At 43.7% G+C, this 20,495-nt stretch overlaps 1 protein-coding gene across 5 annotated transcripts in view; it reads left to right on the top strand.

Moving 5' to 3' along the window:
* STPG2 (sperm tail PG-rich repeat containing 2) overlaps nt 1-20,495 on the top strand; it is a 431,616-nt gene that overhangs the window by 41,464 nt on the left and 369,657 nt on the right. For all 5 annotated transcript variants that reach the window (XM_074950652.1, XM_074950649.1, XM_074950650.1 and 2 more), the window contains one exon: nt 6,159-6,270. In XM_074950652.1, the coding sequence (XP_074806753.1) occupies nt 6,159-6,270 (112 nt within the window). The remainder of the gene's footprint in view (nt 1-6,158; nt 6,271-20,495) is intronic.

Here is a 20,495-nt window from a genome sequence, read left to right as displayed (position 1 = left end):
TCGTCGGTGACTACCACGTCAGGTCGCAGCTGGCTGTCAGTACCGGGGATGGCGCAGTTCACAGCGACCTCCCCCAGGCGCGGTGCGATGGCTTTCTCTAGGCGGTTCTGGATGGCGTTGTGGCACAGCTGCCAGGCTCTGGAGTGGGGCTTGCAGCTGCACAGGAGGTGGGGCAGGGTCTTGTTGGAGTAGCCGCACTTCCTGCAATGCTTGTCTCAGTTCCTGTGGCGGATGGCTCCGTTGAGCGGGATGCAGTTGAGCCGGGCACGGTGGATGAACTGCCAGTCGGCGAAATGGGTGAAGCCGCCCCCAGCGAGGAAGTGGTTGCTGGCGTCCCACTTGCTGGTCCCACTGCTCGAAGGCTTTACCCTGGTCTGGTTTACGCTTCAGGGTTTCCATGTACAGTGAGTGGATGGCTGCCTTCAGGGTCCTCTACAGCATGCCCCTGGTGCTTGGGGTGATGATGTTGTCATCGTTGGACCTGATCTGCGGCACCAGGACACCCAGCTCCTGGTGCTCCTCGCACCACTCCCAGCGAAAGCCGATGCGCTTCCCCAGATGACGCGTGGCATTGCGAGCGTGGGACCACAGTGAAGCGATGTTGCGCCCGTCCCGTCTGAATTCGCCATCCAGGGAACCGCTCAGGAAGGTGGTGGTGTCTTGGTTGGAGGGGGCTCTGCCGATCCGCTTCTTTGCTGCGTCATGGAGGGCGTTTGCTGCGATGTTCCTTACTGTCAAGGTTCCTCCCCCACTCTGAACTCTAGGGTACAGATGTGGGGACCTGCATGAAAACCTCCTAAGCTTACTTTCACCAGCTTAGGTTAAAACTTCCCCAAGGTACAAATTAATTTTATCCTTTGTCCCTGGATCTCCACTGCCACCACCAAACTCTAACTGGGTTTACTGGGAAATGTAGTTTGGACACGTCTTTCCCTCCAAAATCCTCCCAACCCTTGCACCCCACTTCCTGGGGAAGGTTTGGTAAAAATCCTCACCAATTTGCATAGGTGACCACAGACCCAAACCCTTGGATCTGAGAAAAATGAAAAAGCATTCAGTTTTCTTGCAAGAAGACTTTTAATAGAAATGTAAAGAAATCACCTCTGTAAAATCAGGATGGTAGATACCTTACAGGGTAATTAGATTCAAAACATAGAGAATCCCTCTAGGCAAAACCTTAAGTTACAAAAAGGACACACAGACAGGAATAGTCATTCTATTCAGCACAGTTCTTTTCTCAGCCATTTAAAGAAATCATAATCTAACACATACTTAGCTAGATTACTTACTAAAGTTCTAAGACTCCATTCCTGTTCTATCCCCGGCAAAAGCAGCATACAGACAGACACAGACCCTTTGTTTCTCTCCCTCCTCCCAGCTTTTGAAAGTATCTTGTCTCCTCATTGGTCATTTTGGTCAGGTGCCAGCGAGGTTACCTTTAGCTTCTTAACCCTTTACAGGTGAGAGGATTTTTCCTCTGGCCAGGAGGGATTTTAAAGGGGTTTACCCTTCCCTTTATAGTTATGACACTTACCATGGCGTCAGGACACATCAGAAGGTGTGGGTGATCACCACGATGTGACACAGGTCGCCCATGCAGGCCCATTGGCACCACCATGCCTGTGTGAAATGTAGACCAGCTCATTGCTGGCTCTCTGCAGAAGGAACAGCCACTTCTTCACCAGCTACCGGATGATCTTGTCTGCCTTGTTGAGGGGTACCTCCGCCACAGCGGATCCCCTTAGGATGAACAAGATGCAGGGGATCAGGAAGGTGTTCAGAGCATTTATCTTCTGTCACGGTGCTAGCAGGGAGGCGTCGATGTTGGCGGCATCCTGCAAGATCTCCTGGATGGTGTCCTCGGGTGTCTGCTGGACACGGAAACCCGTCGGCGTGCCGAGGTACTGGTACGCCTGCCCCTTTGCCGGGGGATGATGGGCTCGCCCTGGATCTGGAACCCTGTTGTCTGCACCAAGTCCCTTTTGCTGCCGTCGATGTGGAGAGTTGCACACTTCTTTGCATTGAAGTGGAGCCCCATCCAATTGGCAGCTCGACTGGTGGCATCTAGCATACGTTTGAGGTTCTCTGGGTCATCCGCGGTCAGGACCGGGTCATCCGCATAAGCCAGGACGCTCACCCTCTCACCGTGGAGGTTGAAGCCATCTGTGCCATTGGAGATCACTCGCAGCAACGGCTCCATGGCGAGGTTAAAGATGATGGGGCTGAGGGGACAGCCCTGCTTAATTCCACTCCGGATCGGGATCTCAGCGGTTTCCCCTTTGACCGAGCGAATGGTGGTGCTGCATCCCTCGTACACCTCTCGGATCACACGAAGGAAGTTCTCTGGCACTACTCTCCTTTTTTTTTTCCTCCCGCAGCTGCAAATATTTCAACACTCCCCCTATCATCTCTGTCCCAGAGGCTAGTGAAGATAAGAAGGTGAAAAAAACGCACTCGTGATGAAATGTTCTCTGAGCTCATGCAGTCCTCCCGCACTGAAAGAGCTCAGCAGAATGCATGGAGGCAAACAATGGCAAAGTCCAGGAAAGTGTTAAATGAATGCGATGAGAGGAGCACGATGAGAGGAGGCAGGATGGAATGCTGAGGCTAATGGGGGAGCAAACTGACATGCTCCGGTGTGTGGTGGAGCTGCAGGAAAGGCAGCAGGAGCACAGACCTCTGCTGCAGCCCCTGTGTAACCGCCTGCCCTCCTCTCCAAGACGCCCAAGAACGCCCAAGATGCGGGTTAGGGGGTGGGGCTCCAGGCACCCAACCACTCTACCCCAGAGGAGTGCCCAAGCAACAGAAGGCTGGCATTCAATAAGTTTTGAAATGCAGTGTGGCCTTGTCCTTCCCTCATCCCCTCATCCACCACCCCACCCAGTGCTTCTCTCCTCCCCCACCCTTCCCGGGCTACCTTGACAGTTATCCCCCTATTTGTGTGATGAATTAATAAAGAATGCATGATTTTGAAACAACAATGACTTTATTGCCTCTGCAAGTGGTGATCGAAGGGGGGAGGGCAGTTGGCTTACAGGGAAGTAGGGTGAACCAAGGGGGGGGCGGGTTTTCATCAAGGAGAAACAAACAGAACTGTCACACTGTAGCCTGGCCAGTCATGAAACTGGTTTTCAAAGCTTCTCTGATACGCAGCACCCCCTGCTGTGCTCTTCTAACAGCCCTGGTGACTGGCTGCACATAATCAGCAGCCAGGTGATTTACCTCAACCTCCCACCCCACCATAAACGTCTCCCCCTTACTCTCACAGATATTGTGGAGCGCACAGCAAGCAGCAATAACAATGAGAATATTGGTTTTGCTGAGGTCTAACTGAGTCAGTAAACTGCGCCAGCGCACTTTTAAAGGTCCAAATGCACATTCTACCACCATTCTGCACTTGCTCAGCCTATAGTTGACCAGCTCCTGACTACTGTCCAGGGAGCCTGTGTATGGCTTCATGAGCCAGGGCTTTAAGGGGTAGGCTGGGTCCCCAAGGATAACTATTGGCATTTCAACATCCCCAACGGGTTATTTTCTGGTCTGGGAAGTAAGTCCTTTCCTGCAGCTGTTCAAACAGACCAGAGTTCCTGAAGATGTGAGCGTCATGTACCTTTCCCGGCCATCCCACGTTGATGGTGGTGAAACGTCCCTTGTGATCCACCAGTTCTTGCAGCACCATTGAAAAGTACCCCTTGCGGTTTACGTACTGGCTGCCCAGGTGGTCTGGTCCCAAGACAGGAATATGCGTTCTGTCTATTGCCCCACCACAGTTAGGGAATCCCATTGCAGCAAAGCTATCCACTATGACCTGCACATTTCCCAGAGTTACCCTTGATAGCAGGAGTTCAGTGATTGCATTGGCTACTTGGATCACAGCAGAATTGCCCACTCCAAATTGATTCCCGACTGACCAGTAGCTGTCTGGCTTTGCAAGCTTCCAGAGGTCTATCACCACTCGCTTGTGAACTGTGAGGGCTGCTCTCATCTTGGTATTCTTGTGCTTTAGGGCAGGGGAAAGCAAGTCACAAAGTTCCATGAAAGTGCCCTTACGCATGCGAAAGTTTCGCAGCCACTGGGAATCATCCCAGACCTGCAACACTATTCAGTCCCACCGGTCTGTGCTTGTTTCCTGGGCCCAGAATCGGTGTTCCACGGCATGAGCCTGCCCCATTGCCACCAGGATGTCCAAATTACCGGGGCCCGTACTTTGAGAGAAGTCTGTGTCCATGTCCTCATCACTCTCGTCACCGCGCTGCTGTCACCTCCTCGCCTGCTTTTGCAGGTTCTGGTTCCGAACATACTGCAGGATAATGCGCAAGGTGTTTACAATGCTCATAACTGCCGCTGTGATCTGAGCGGGCTCCATGCTTGCCGTGGTATGGCGTCTGCAGGAGAGCAGAGTTGCAGCGGAAGCGGTGGCTGACAACGGATGCCACAAGAATAGATATTTATAGAGAACGACGAGAGGACCTGCAAGGTGGATTCAGGAGAGCAGAGTTGCAGCGGAAGCGGTGGAGGATGATGGCTAGCACCGCGCACATTTCCTGAGGAAGAACACACATACCCAGAAGCCCATGACAGACAGCATGGAGAAATTCGCTATTGAGACAATAGCAGCGGAGCAGAGTTGCAGAGGAAGTGGTAGATGACTACGGTTAGCAGTCCTACTACACCATCTGCTGAAAGCAGTATGGCATCCGCATGGAAAAAGCACGAAACGATTGTCTGCCATTGCTTTCATGGAGGGAGGGGCGATTGATGACATGTACCCAAATCCACCCACAACAATATTTTTGCCCCATCAGGCATTGGCAGCTTAACCCAGAATTCCAGGCTGCGGGAACTGTGGGATAGCTACCTACAGTGCTCTGCTCCGTAAGTTGACGCTAGCCACGGTAGTGAGGATGCACTCCGCTGACTTAATGCGCTTTGTGTGGACACACACAATCGACTGTGTAAAATCGATTTCTAAAAATCGACTTCTGTAATATCGACCTAATTTCGTAGTGTAGACATACCCTTAGACACTTGATCTTTTTTTTTTTTAACCCTCTATCTGGTACTTATAGGGCCAGAAACTAACCTGAGATATGCATATTCAGTTCACACTGAAGTCAGTCAGTATTTATGGATGGGCTTTGAGGGCAGAATTTGTCTGAGTGGTCTAATGTTTATCTTTCTCTGCAGGTAGGCTTAAGTTTTAATTCTATAAAGAGTGAACTTTAATGCGTGATGGGCTTAAGCATGTACTTCATTCTTTTCTTGAATCGTGGCCTGTGTTTTTAGAATTTTAGAATGTACTTAAAATTAAACCTGTGCTTAAATGATCTGCTGAATAAGGGGCAGGTAATGATATCTGCCATAGAATTTTAAGTTTTAAGACTGATGCTTGACGAAATGGTGAATTGATTAGGAAGTGGTAGAGATTAATATTTACAGCTAATTTTAACATTCCTTAGCTACAGGTTGATTGGTGTTAATCTGCTAGTCAAGTATCTGTCATGATTTAATCATTTTCCAGCCTTCTGTAGGCCTCTTGGAATGCCACGCAAGAGGATGACATTTTAAGTAACCAATAGAAATAATTTTATCTTTTTTAAGTGCCTTTCCTTGAAATCTGTGCCTCTCTATATTTAAATTATAAAGCGGTTCTCTTCTGAGCATTGCTGCTATTAAAATACTGAGAGGCTTTTGAATTTTAATGAGTTTGTGCTATAAATAGGCAGATCTTGTCAGGTTACAGTATTAAATCTCCAGTTAAAGTAAGAACCTTATAAGTCACTTGAGGCTTTGCTTTTCAATGCACATATATCTCATAGGACAGAAACCCTAACTTGTCTGGCCTTTGATTTTTAGCTTTTTCTCCTTTGCCTTGTTGTTTGACTCAACCGGTGATAATTACTACATAGTTTTGAATATGAAAAAGTAACAAACCAAAATTAGTGAAACTTGATTTGTGTGGGTTCTGCGGGTTTACAGTGTAATTGTACCATATGTTTATACACTCCCATTCGTGAGTAATCCTGGCTTTCATTAAATATTACAAACAGCAGCTGTTTGTTTTATAGTCAAAGGACAAAAGGCTTTCACTATGCGTATTTACATGTTCAGGCGTTTAAAACTGAAGACTCATAAATCTCTCTTTAAACTTTCTAAAGGGAAAGTGCACTGCATTATGAGAATGTCAACATCAAAAAGGAAGACAAGAAAAAATATGAACCCTACGTCCCACGGTATCATGAAGTAATAGTATTACAGGAAGAAAAGAAGGTAATGCCAGTTCAGCTATTTACTAGACTATAACAAATAATTTATTGTGGGATTGAAACCCTGGGATTTGAAGATTGTATAGACAGAATGAACAAACAGATTGCAATTTATATTGAAATATGAAAGAAGACTTTCTTGATGAAAAATCAGTAGCCTGTTCATTGAGCTTTTAGCTCTCACATTTGATTTCTTCCTTTTGCCTTTTCTTAAAAGTTGCCTTACAGCAGGCAAAATATTTTATTTGAAGGGACACAAGCTTTTTGTTCTTATTGCTAGAAATAATGAAAGGGAAAATATGTTTAAACTGATCTTTTTTGGAATGGTATGGCAAACCTTAAATTAGATGATTAGTAATCATTACTCATCTTAGAAGTCAGCAAGATCCACTAAATATACTTGTACTTTAAAATAAATTTAGAAGGTTAATTAGAAAAATACCTTTTGTTATTCTTTTGGCTTTCTTTGAAATGTTTTTGAAGTTAATACATAGAATTTTGTAAATCTTTTGTTTTGCATTGCAGAATATTTGAGCCCTTAGAGATGCATGTGGAAAGAAAAAAGGAAAGTTGAACTAAAACCAGTTATATTAATTTTAACTGTTTATTCTTAGAATCACAGAATTGGAAGGGGCTTTGAGAGGTCAACTAGTCCAGTCCTCTGCACTCAAGGCAGAACTAAATATTATCTAGACCATCCCTGACAGGTGTTTGTCCAACTGCTCTTAAAAGTCTCCAATGATGGAGATTCCACAGAGTCCCTAGACTATTTATTCCAGTGCTTAACCACTCTGACAGGAAGTTTTTCCTAATGTCCAATCTAAACTGCCCTTGCTGTAATTTAAGCCCATTGCTTCTTCTCCTATCCTCAGAGGTTAAGAACAACAATTTTTCTCCCTCCTCCTTGTAACAACCTTTTATGTATTTGAAAACTGTTGTCATGTCCCCTCTCTTTTCCAGACTAAACAATCTTCCCTCATAGGTCATGTTTTCTAGACCTTTAATCATTTTTGTTGCTCTTCTCTGGAGTTGATCCAATTTGTCCACATCTTTCCTGAAATGTGGTGCCCAGAACTGGACACAATACTCCAGTTGAGGCCTAATCAGCGCCGAGTAGAGTGGAAGAATTACTTCTCGTGTCTTGCTTACTATACGCCTGATAATGCATCCTAGAATGATGTTTGCTTTTTTTTTGCCACATCATTACATTGACTCTCATTTAGCTTGTGATCCACTATGACCCCTGGATCCCTTTCCACAGTACTCATACCTAGGCAGTCATTTCCCATTTTGTATGTGTGCAACTTATTGTTCCTTCCTAAGTGGAGTACTTTGCATTTGTCCTTACTGAATTTCATCCTATTTACTTCAGGCCATTTTTCCAGTTTGTCCAGATCATTTTGAATTTTAATCCTATCTTGCAACCCTGCCCAGCTTGGTATTGTCTGCAAACTTTATAAGTGTACTCTCTATGCCATTATCTAAATCATTGATGAAGATATTGAACAGAACCAAACCCAGAACTGATCCCTGTGGGACCCCACTCATTATGCCCTTCCAGCATGACTGTGAACCACTGATAACTGTTCTCTGGGAATGATTTTCAAACCAGTTATGCACTCACCTTATAGTAGCTCCATCTAGGTTGTATTTCCCTTGTTTGTTTATGAGAAGGTCATGTGAGACAGTATCAAAAGCCTTACTAAAGTTAAGATATATCACATCTATCACTTCCCCCTATCCACAAGGCTTGTTACCCTGTTAAAGAAAGCTATCAGATTGGTTGAAACGATTTGTTCTTGACAAATTCATGCTGACTCTTATTTATCACCTTATTATCTTCTAGGTGATGGCAAATTGATTGCTTAATTATTTGCTCCATTATCTTTCCGGGTACAGAAATTAAGCTGACTGATCTGTAATTCCTCGGGTTGTCCTTTTTTCCCTTTTTATAGATGGGCACTATATTTGCCCTTTTCCAGTTTTTTGGAATGTCTCCCGTCTTCAATGACTTTTCAAAGATAATTGCTAATGGCTCAGATATCTCCTCAGTCAGTTCCTTGAGTATTCTAGGATGAATTTCATCAGGCTCTGGTGATTTGAAGACCTCTAACTTGTCTAAGGAATTTTTGACTTGTTCTTTCCCTATTATAGACTCTGATCCTACCTTGGTAAACGTTATTTGCTTTATTTCTAAATTTGCTTACACAGTGTGTTTATGCTTTCAGAGATCATTTTGAAAATTATAAATGCATTTTAGCATTGCGCTCATTTTTGAGTAGATGCATACTTATTAAGGAGACTTGCATATGTACTAGGTGCACCTAAACATTTTCTACTGTTTTTCAAATATTCGACTGCTTTGAGAAAGATTTCCTGTACAGATATAATAGGAAATAGCAATAGAACCAGTAAAAGCTTTCAAACGATAAAAAAATTGTGTCCTCCCTATAAGTCTACTGATATGACCTAGTTTGTATAAAGAAAAGGAGGACTTGTGGCACCTTAGAGACTAAAAAATTTATTTGAGCATAAGCTTTCGTAAGCTACAGCTCACTTCATCGGATTGTATAGTTTGTATAGTTAGTCTAAGTTTGAGATTAGATTTATCATATATGAGGATAACACATATATACCATAAAGTCATTTTTTCCAGAGCTTTGGAAGAAGCTAGGATAATTGGTCCTTATTGTAATCAATTATAACTATCCAGAACTGCGTTCTTTAGTGAAGCAAAACTCCCCCGGCAGACGTGCCAACCCTGTTTTTTCTCCTTAAACTGTCAGTTTTCACTACCTTTGCACATATGTGGGAAAACCATTAGCCTTCAGGGAAATCTCCCTCTGACTATCCTTTCCTATTCTCCCACCTTCAGGGGAAAGAGAGCCAATCAAAGCTGCTGAATGTGTGCATTATAAAGAACTCTGAAATAAATCCAGTAGATTCTGCAAAGATATTTGAGCTAGGATGCAATATAGGAACAATGGGGTTCATGTTAGGAAGGTTTGGGCACTAGAGGCACTTGGGTGGATTTTTATCAGAGAACACTTATTACGTGGAATAAAGTATCAAGATGATTAACAGGAGCAGTTGGTTTTTAAAAAAGAATGAAACAAATTATGCTTTTATGCACATGAAAGGGTGGATGGAGTGAGGCTTTGCTAGGTTTTTTGTTAATGTCCAAGTAACATAAAATTATGTAGGGCTCTACTGTAGGGCGTCATAAGTTTGAAAATGTTTATACTTAGTTACAGTGCTGAGAGGGAAACAGTATTTTTAACCAGAAAACCTTTCAATTTAAGCCTCTTGCGATCAAGATTGCTTCATTATTGCTCAATGGGATGCCATCTGTCCAATTTTTACCCAGATAGTCTGGTTTTTGGTTTCAGTTTTCGGGGACCCGGTAACCCTAAATGGCACCCAAACCAAAAGTCTGGTTACCGCAGGGCAGGGGGAAGCACTGGGTCATTAACCCTGCTCAGCCAGGGCTGCCTCCTACCTGCAGGCAGGCTCTTTGAGATGATCCAGGGAGCAACAGGGGGAGATGGGGTGGGGCAATTGGGGCTGGGCCTTGTGGGAAGAGGCAAAGCAGGGGTGGGGCTTTGGGGGGAAGAGGCGGAGCAGGGGTGAGGTATTGGGGGTCCAGTTACCAGCAATTAGAAAGGTAGCAACCCTAATTGCACAGGGCCCCTTTGAGGCGTAAGTACAGGCATAAATTTGCAAAAGCTGTTTGCTATATCATCTTGAAGTAATGAGATCATGTCGCAAAGATCTGACTTACTTCAGGCCACAGTTTCTCATGTAGGATTGTCTCATGCTGTGCCTGAAGGGGAAGTTAATAACTTAGATCCTTATCCTGAAAACACTTATTCAAGTGTGTAATGTTAAGCACATACTTAAGTGTAAAAACTGGGCCTTAGTCCCCAGTTCAGTGGGACTTCATACAGGAGTAAGAGTATGTCTGGGTTAGAGCCCTTAGAAATCATGGATGGCTTTCATGATTTAGCAACTGCAAAGATCGTAAGAAAACAAATCCATGAAAGCTAAACTGAATCTCATGGAATGTTAGCTGTGGGAGAAAAATATTCTAGCAGTGGGCCCGTTAGTGAAAGTGAGAACTGTAGTTTGCTAAAACACTTCTGTTCAAATGACGGCTGTCATTGCTCTGTAGTGTCTGAGTTGCCAATGGTAAACCATAGTCTCCTGCCTATTTTTTTTTTTGGCAGTTCTGAGGCAAGGGGAGTGGATAAAAGGAGCATAGGTGCTATAAGTGAATAGTCTTTACTTGTGCACTTCAGCCTGGGAAATTTTAGTGACTATATTCCAAAATTCCAAACTGAATTTATAAACATTTTGTGAGTACGCTGGGGCATTACAGTAAAAAAAAATCTAGAAATAAGTACAAATTTTACCCATACAAATTGTATCCTAAAATACTCTATAGTATTTGAAAACTTAAGATGATGGACAATATATATTTTAAATGACAGAAAATGGTGCTGTAAAGATATTGCATGATGAAAAGAGAGAAGTATAGAAAAGTTTTCCAAATGTCAAGATTTGCAAAGAGGACAGTTATTATACGAAAGGGGACAAAACATTTTTTTTTGCATGTGGATTGTCAGAGAGTTGTTAAAATTAAATCTTAGTCCTCTGTACACCATAAAATTCGGAGGTCTGGCTTAGAGTTGCTGGACTCCCTCCATATATAAAGCAATGGTGGTTCTCATTTTGAAGCAAAATAGAAACGCTGTTTTCAAAAACTATGAATTTTAATGAAGATGTGGTTCTTGATATATGCCCTAAACCATCTGGAAGGAAGCACAGTTAGCATAAAATGGCAGCTTAGCTGAAATATTTTGAAAGCATTGTTACAAAATATAACTTGGACCATGATTGAACGATTAAACTACTGAATAACTTAGAGAACTATATATTTAGATTTTGGGTTTACCTAGTGGGAAAAAAAGCTGAACCAATGTTTCTTTTATTCAATATTAAACCATAGAGTCCATAGTGATACTCTAAATTGAGTGAATTAAAGGGGATGCACTATCATTATCACTCTATCTGAATTACATGATTAAAAAAACCTCTTTGATGGTCTGATGCAGGGAGGCAAGTAGAGAATGGGATACTTAAACTATGAAGTCAGCAAATCCTAAATTTTCTGAATTTGAGCTCCATGATACAAGCATAGAGGAAGGAGCTAACAGGAATCAAGCAACCAATTTTGGATGAAAATGTTGGAGTCTGCAAATTCAGTATTCTGCAAGGCTCCACATACTCCCTTCAGTGGAAGATCTATATTTTTTGGAATGGCCATTTGCTAGCTACTCACTTTCTACGCAAAATCAAGAAAAGGGAAATGAAAATAAATCAGGAGTCAGAAGCTGCAGGGGAATTAAGTGGAACATAACTAGAAAAGAACTCCATCATAAATGTACCAAAACAGAAGGGAATGCTTAGTGATAGGCACCAATGGCTCTGTCCTGTGATCTTTTTGTCATGGAGGTGCCAGTTGTGGCTCCATACTCGAGATTGGATTGAGTTTTGCACACAAAGTACGGATGCAGTTAATATGTGTAAAAATAGAGCATTGCCTCCCCAAAATTATAACATTTATTCTTTGAGTACAGAATTAATGTTGTGAGACTTTATAAGTAAATCTGTTAGTTAGGAATTAAAATTAATTTAAAAAGAGGGTCCTTAAAAATAACACCTTGTATCAAACCTTTTTGTGGTATATAATCTTAACAGAATGACAGACTCTTCAAACTTCATAAATATTAAAATTCACGGCAATCTTGTGTACAGATTGTATTTAATGAATTTTTTAGGGTTAATTGTCAGTTTCTCCCAGCAGAGGCAGAAGAAAAATGTTCTTCTACAGAGACTTGCATGAAGAACTGCCCACTTTCAAAATAGTGGAGTATTCCTCTCAGTCTCCTGACACCATAGGGAAACAACATCTTCCCTAAGGGCCCCTTGGCTTCCATATCCTTGGGAACAATAGGAAATGGTGTGGCCATCTTGAAAGAGACCAATCTTTTGAATTTCTTTTGAAGGAGATTTTAATCAACAGCCTCTACTGAGAGAGAAACCTTCAGTCATGAAAAATAATGGCAGTCAATGACTATTTTAAATATTTATTTAACATATATTTCATGTTATGGCAGTCTCGGATGATGACTCAGCACATGTTTGTTTTAAGAACACTTTCACAACAGATTTGACAAAATGCAAAGAAGGTACCAATGTGAGATTTCTAACGATACATACAGCACTCGCCCCAAGGTTTAAGAATCTGAAGTGCCTTCCAAAATCTGAGAGGGCCGAGGTGTGGAGAATGCTTATAGATGTCTTAAAAGAGCAATACTCAGATGCAGAAACTGCAGAACCCAAAGCACCAAAAAAGAAAATCAACCTTCTCCTGGTGGTATCTGACTCAGATGGTGAAAATGAACATATGTCAGTCTGCTCTGCTTTGGATCGTTATCGAGCAGAACCTGTCGTCAGCATGGAAGCATGTCCTCTGGAATGGTGGTTTAAGCAGGAAGGGACATATAAATCTTTAGTGCATTTGGCACGTAAATATCTTGCGACGCTGGCTACAATAGTGCTATGAGAATGTCTGTTCTCACTTTCAGGTGACGTAAACAAGAAGAGAGCAGCATTATCACCTGCAAATTGTAAATAAACTTGTTTGTCTGAGCGATTGTCTAAAGTAGGACTGAATGGACTTGTAGACTCTAAAGTTTTATATTGTTTTTTTGTTACATAACTGCATTCAAAAAATCTATATTTGTAAGTTACTTGTTCACGATAGAGATTGCACTACAGTACGTGTATTAGGTAAATTGAAATATACTATTTCTTTTGTTTTTTACAGTGCAAATATTTGATCAAAAATAGAAAGTGAGCACCGTACACTTTGTATTCTGTGTTGTAATTGAAATTAATATATTTTAAAATGTGAAAACATCCAAAAATATTTAAATAAATGATATTCTATCGTTTAACCGTGCGATTAGTTTTTTTAATTGCTTGACAGCCCTACTACAAAGTTAAGTCAACATAAGGCAGCTTATGTCGACCTAACTATGGAGGTGTACACACTGCAATGCTCCTCCTGCCGCTTTAACTCTCCTGCTACATCAAAATAAAAAAGGCATAGTGCTTAAGATGACGTAGTTAAAGTGACACCGTTTCAGTGTAGACACTGCATTGGTTACGTTGCCCTAAGTGGCCTCCAGCAGGTGTCCCACAATGCCCATTGTGACAACTCTGGTCACCAGTTTGAACTCCGCTGCCCTGCAGCCAGGTACACAGGCACGTGCCCCTCCCCCATTAAAGCCCAGGGAATTTTTGAAATTGCTCTTTCTGTTTCCTTGGTGTGGACAGCTCACAAAGCATCTGCCCAGCTTACCATGCTGACTCCCTGTAGCAAATCTGCTCCTGCCTGGAGTACATCGGAGGTGGTGGATCTGCTGGGTCTGTGGAGAGGAGGAGGCTGTGCAGTCACCGCTCCATGCAAGCTCCAGGCAGATTGCTTGTGGCATGGAGGAGAAAAGGCACAATAGGGACATGCAGCAGTGCCGTGCAAAGATCAAGGAGCTAAGGCAGGCGTACGAGAAGGCAAGGGAGGCCAATAGTCTCTCTGGTGTTGCTAAAGCCATGCCACTTCTACAAGGAGCTGCACTACATCCTTGGCGTTAACCCAACCTGCACTTTGTAGAGCCCTGTGGATACATCAGTGGGGGGCCTGGAGACAGTGGTCAGCTGAGTGAAAACAGAGGACAACATCATGGACAGGGAAGTGGAGTTGGAGGAGGATGAGGGATAGACGACAGAGACATCCAGTGGCATGGTGAGCCAGAACCTCTTTTTAACTCCTGAGGGGTCTAGCTCGTCCCAGTACTCCTGCTCTGGTGCATGTGATGCAGTAGAGGGAAGCTCTGGTAAGCACTCATTGTGCTTTGATATTGCAGAGAAACGTGAGGTAATGCTCTGTTTTTTTAGTCAGGGTAGAAGAAGGATTGAAATAACCGAAACAGGTACAGTTTGTATCTGCTTCTCATTCCCCTGTTGAGGCAGAGGGGGCGCTGCAGAAAAGTTTGTTTATGCACACGGGATGCCCCGGAAATCCTCCATAGAGATTTCTAGGAAACTTTCCTGGAGGTACTCTGCAATCTTATGCTGAAGTTTCTTGGGAGGGCTGCCCTGTTTCTTCCCCCACAGTAGGAAACTGCCACTTCTGCGGGCACCATAAGAGCATATAAGCGAGCAGCTTACGGATCTGGTTGGCAGCCGCACTCATGCAGGAGCTGTATCCTTGCATCCTCAGTTACTGTCAGGAGCAAGATATTGACTGTTATCATGCCCCACCCCCATGGAAAATGGTGCCACTATTCAGAATAGTAGCCCTCTGATAAGGAGATGAAGCAAGAGAAGTAAGGAAGACATGTTCCAGAAGATGCTGCAATCCTCGGGTGCTTCGGATTGCAAGCAGAGAGCATGGAGAGAGGCTATCAATGTAAATCTGCAAATGGATAGGAAATGGGCAGGAGCAGATGATAAAGCTGCTCAGGGAGCAAACAGACATGCTGAGGTCCCTGACTGTGAACTGCAAACAGAACACATCTGTGCTCACCTTCCCTGCAGGCCCTACAGAGCTGCTTTCAATGTCCTCCCCCTCACTCCCACATTCCTCGCATGTTCCAGGGTTGTCGCGGTGCCCCAGGCTCTCCACCCTGATGGAGATGTTTCACAATGACAGCTGGACATACACCCAGCTGTGAGAGCCTCACTGACAAATGTGCTCTTGATTTTCATGTTCCTTCCAGAAGATAGAAATGTTTGCACTGGTGTTTAATAAAAATATAATTATAGAAAGTGAATGAATCTTTGTCTCCTACATACAGTCATTGCTGCTAAAATTCATACACCATGCCAGTTGGTGCATTTGCATTGTGAAATTACCGCACATACATAAGTCATTACAGGGTTCACACTTCGGTGCAAGAAAACAATACTTGGCTCAATGCATTACAGAAACCCACATTACTGTGACTCATTGCCAAAATGCTCCTTTAAAGCCTCCCTGATTCAGATAGCTCCCCGTTGAGCCCCTCTAACAGCCCTGGAATTTGGCTGCCAATCCACCTCAGTGCTCCACCCCTGTGGAAACATCTTCCCTTAGTTTCACAAATGTTGTGTAGAGCACAGCAGGCTGCTATGACCATGGGAACATTTTCCTCATTGTGGTCTAACCTGCCAAAGGCAGCACCAGTATCCCTTTAAGTGGCCAAAGGCACATTCAACAGTCATTCTATTCTTGCTGAGCCTTTGGTGAGGGGCCTTGTCAAAGGCTTTCTGAAAGTTCAAGTACACGATATCCACTGAATCACCCTTGTCCACCTGTTTGTTGATTCCTCCCTTCAAAAAATTCTAGTAGATTGGTGAGGCATGATTTCCCTTTACAAAAGTCATGTTGACTCTTCCCCAACAAATCATCTTCATCTATGTGTCTGATAATTTTTCTTTACTATAGTTTCAATCAATTTGCCTGAAACTGGTTGCCAGGAATGACTCTGGATCCTTTTAAAAGAATTGGTATTAACTATCCTCCAGTCATTGGTACAGAAGCTGATTTTAGTGATAGGGTACTGTGACAAAGGGTACTCTACCTTGGTGGGTCTTGCGCTTATTGGTGGATTTTCTCGCCTTGGAGCTTCATGGCAGCCCTCAGCTTGGCCGTTTTTCTGAATTCACAGTCCAGGTCGACTCCTCCTGTGTCTGTCCAGGAGTTTGGAGGATTTAGGGTGAACCCGGGCCCGCCCTCTACTTCGGGTTCCAGCCCAGGGCCCTGTGGAATGCAGCTGTCTAGAGTGCCTCCTGGAACAGCTGTGCGACAGCTACAACTCCCTGGGCTACTTCCCCATGGCCTCCTCCCAACATCTTCTTTATCCTCACCATAGGACCTTCCTCCTGGTGTCTGATAATGCTTGTACACCTCAGTCCTCCAACAGTCCGCGTTCTCACTCTCAGCTCCTAGTGCCTCTTGCTCCCTGCTCCTCACATGCACACCACAAACGGAAGTGAGCTCCTTTTTAAAACCCTGATTGGCCTGATTGGCCTGCCTTAATTGATTCTAGCAACTTCTTGATTGGCTGCAGGTGTTCTAATCAGCCTGTCTTAATTGTATCCAGAAGACTCCTGATTGTTCTGGAACCTTCCCTGTTACCTTACCCAGGGAAAAGGGACCTACTTAGCTTGGGGCTAATATATCTGCCTTCTATTACTCTCCTATAGCCATCTGGCCCGACCCTGTCACAGTACATACCACAGTTAATAGTTCTGCAATTTCATATTTTAGTTTCTTCAGAACTCTTGGGTGAATACCCTCTCGTTCTGGTGACATATTACTGTTTAATTTATCAACTATTAATTTATCCAAAACCTCTTCTATTGACACCTCAATCTGGGATAGTTCCTCAGATTTTTTTACCTAAAAAGAATGGCTCAGGTGTGGGAATCTCCCTGGCATCCTCTACAGTGATGAAACGTGCATTGGATTGAGCTGGGTTCTACCCTTGGCTCTGCCACAGATATCCTAAGTAATGTTTGGGAAGAATAACATAATGCACAAAGAGACCACGTTAAGGTTGAGTTCCAGCATTTCCTAATAATTGAGTAATTTGCAACCTCTGTTTTTTAACATGATCTTTTTGTACATAATAAAGAATATGCATAAGCTTTTACTAGAATGGTGCAGAGTACTTTGTCATATGTCCTTAAATTACTGTTTAAATAGATTTAGTTTGCTTGTACTAACATTCATAGCCATTCAAGCTTATTGTATCAGTAAACATAGAAATGGCAAAAATAGTTTAAAAAAAGATCAAATATTTGTTACCTTGGAATTTTACATCCAAAGGCACCTACAGATATTTAGTTTGTTTTATGAACACTTTCTCCTTTGGCTATGAAAATTATGTTATGATACTTCTCTTCAGTGTACAGCATGAGATTTTAACTTCCTTATGGTAACTTGCTTTTGAACCAGAGCTGCATAAAATTTCTTTGAACTCAGTATAGATATGGTAAGATTTCACTAGATGGCGCCAATACTTAGGAATGACTTGGAGATCATCAGTAATGAAAGAGAGCTTCTTTTTTGCATTATTGTTTGTTTCTTAGGTATTTGTGCATGGAGCTAATCTGAAATTAAACTGTGCACATCCCGTGGTTTGATTAATGTCAAATAAAATGCCTTTTCTTCCTAGAATTTATTAAAACATTGCTATATATAGTAAGGGAAGTAAAAAGAGAGCAATACTTTAGTTTAAAAGAAAGTTGCATAAGTGTTTTCCTTTGCAGAAGGCCATTTTCAGGTGCTGAAAAGCTGTCAAGCTTTTGTCTTGTGGGCTGAAATATAGCCTGGTGGTCCTCAGCCAGGAGAGGATATTTCTGTAATGGTTGAGTAAAAATGATTCAGCCATTTTTAAGGGCAAAAAGAGTGGGAGAAAAATATACTATGTCATTTAAAAAAAAAGCTGCACTCTTTTCTTTGACCATGTCTAGTGCCTTAACAATAGGTGATATGAACTTGAAATTTGGCATTATATAGACCCCCCAATTCAATAAAGTACATAAGTGTATGTGAAACTTCAAGCGCACAAGTAGTCCCATTCATTGCAATAGGACTATTCATATACTAAAATTACACCAAAGCTTAAGTGCTTTTCTGAATCAGGGCCATAGTGTCTAGATTGAAGAGTTGACTTTTGGTGGTGTGGTGATCTGCTTGGATTTGGCTGAGCTATAAGGGTTTAAAAATACACAAATTTGTGCATTTTACAGGTTTTCATGTGATAAACGGTCTGCTAATGCTTCATTAGCACATGTTTTATTGCATGGGTGCATATTTAAGGAAGGTGTGTGGGAAATGAGGTGAGGCTGTCTTCCATATGATCTGAAATGGTGCATAGAGGAATGAGACGGGTTTGAAGGAGCCCTGCCTTCTCTTAGGCCTTGTCTACACTACGAAATTGGGTGGAATTTATAGAAGTCGGTTTTGTAGAAAGTGGTTTTATACGGTTGATTATGTGGGTCCCCACACAAATGCTCTAAGTGCACGTAGTCAGCGGAGTGTGTCCACAGAACCGAGGCAACCATCGACTTCCGGAGCGTTGCACTGTGGGTAGGCTATCCCAGAGTTCCCGCAGTCTCTGCCGCCCATTTGAATTCTGGGTAGAAATCCCAGTGCCTGATGGGGCTAAAACATTGTCTCAGGTACATATCGTCAGGCCCCCCTTCCCTTTCTTCCTCCATGAAAGCAAGGGCAGACAATCATTTTGCACCTTTTTTCTTGAGTTACCTGTGCAGACGCCATACCACGGCAAGCACGGAGCCCGCTCAGCTAACCGTCACCATATGTCTCCTGGGTGCTGGCAGACGCGGTACTGCATTGCTACACAGCAACAGTTTATTGCCTTTTGGCAGCAGACAGTGCAGTATGACTGGTAGCCGTCATCGACGTAGTCCAGGGTGCTCTTTTAACCGACCTCGATGAGGTCGGGGCACCTGGGCAAACATGGGAGTGACTCAGCCAGGTCATTTTCCTTTTAAGTTTCATCTCATGGCGATTGAGTCCTACCAGCAGTGCACTGTCTTTTAATCTGCCACCAGCAGAAGACGATGGCCAGCAGTCATACTGCACCGTCTTCCGCCGAGCACCTAGGCGATGACGATGGCTCACGGTCATACTGCACAGTCTGCTGCAAGCAAGATGTATAAAAGTAGATGAAGTGGATCAAAACAAGAAATAGACTAGATTTATTTTGTATTCATTTTCTCCTCCCTCACTCCGTGAAATCAACGGCCTGCTAAACCCAGTTTTGAGTTCTATCCTTGAGGGGGCCATTCTGTTTCTCGCAAAGCCACCCCCTTTGTTGATTTTAATTTCCTGTAAGCCAACCCTGTAAGCCAAGTTGTCAGTCACCCCTCCCTCTGCCAGAGCAACGGCAAACAATCGTTTCACGCCCTTTTCCCTGGATTGCCCAAGCAGGAGCAGACGCCATAGCACAGCAAGCGTGGAACCTGTTCAGCTCACCACAGCAGTTATGACCATTGTAAACATCTCGTGCATTATTGTGCAGTGTATGCAGAACCAGCACCTGAAAAACCAGGCGAGGAGGCGACTGCAGCGCAGTGATGAGGACATGAACACACTTTTCTCTAAAACTGCATTCCCCCGCAATTTGGAGATCATGGTGTTAATGGGGCAGGCTCATGCTGTGGAACGCCGATTCTGGGCCTGGGAAACAAGCACAGAGTGGTGGGACTGCATAGTGTTGCAGGTCTGGGATGATTCCCAGTGGCTGCGAAACTTTCGCATGCGTAAGGGAACTTTCATGGAACTTTGTGACTTGCTTTCCCCTGCCCTGAAGAGCAAGAATACCAAGATGAGAACAGCCCTCACAGTTCACAAGCGAGTGGCAATAGCCCTGTGGAAGTTTGCAATGTCAGACAGCTACCGGTCTGTCAGGAATCAATTTGGAGCAGGCAAATCTACTGTGGGGGTTGCTGTGATGCAAGTAGCCAACGCAATCACTGAGCTGCTGCTATCAAAGGTAGTGACTCTGGGAAATGTGCAGGTCATAGTGGATGGCTTTGCTGTAATGGGATTTCCGAACTGTGGTGGGGCGATACACGGAATGCGTATCCCTATCTTGGGACTGGATCACCAGGGCAGCCAGTACGTAAACCGCAAGGGGTACTTTTCAGTGGTGCTGCAAGCACTGGTGGATCACAAGGGACATTTCACCAACATCAACGTGGGATGGCCGGGAAAGGTTCATGACGCTTGTGTCTTCAGGAACTCTGGTCTGTTTAAATGGCTGCAGGAAGGGATTTACTTCCCAGAGTAGAAAATAACTGTTGGGGATGTTGAAATGCCAATAGTTATCCTTGGGGACCCAGCCTACCCCTTAATGCTCTGGCTCATGAAGCCGTACACAGGCATCCTGGACAGTAGTCAGGAGCTGTTCAACTATAGGCTGAGCAAGTGCAGAATGGTGGTACAGTGTGCATTTGGACGTTTAAAGGGTCACTGGCGCAGTTTACTGACTCGCTCAGACCTCAGCGAAACCAATATTCTCATTGTTATTGCTGCTTGTTGTGTGCTCCACAATCTCTGTGAGAGTAAGGGGGAGATGTTTATGG

The sequence above is a fragment of the Natator depressus genome, chromosome 4 (assembly GCF_965152275.1).
Source record: "Natator depressus isolate rNatDep1 chromosome 4, rNatDep2.hap1, whole genome shotgun sequence".
Taxonomy (NCBI): Eukaryota; Metazoa; Chordata; order Testudines; family Cheloniidae; genus Natator; species Natator depressus.
The sequence above is the reverse complement of the archived record's forward strand: the minus strand, read 5'-3'. Positions and strand labels throughout refer to the sequence as shown.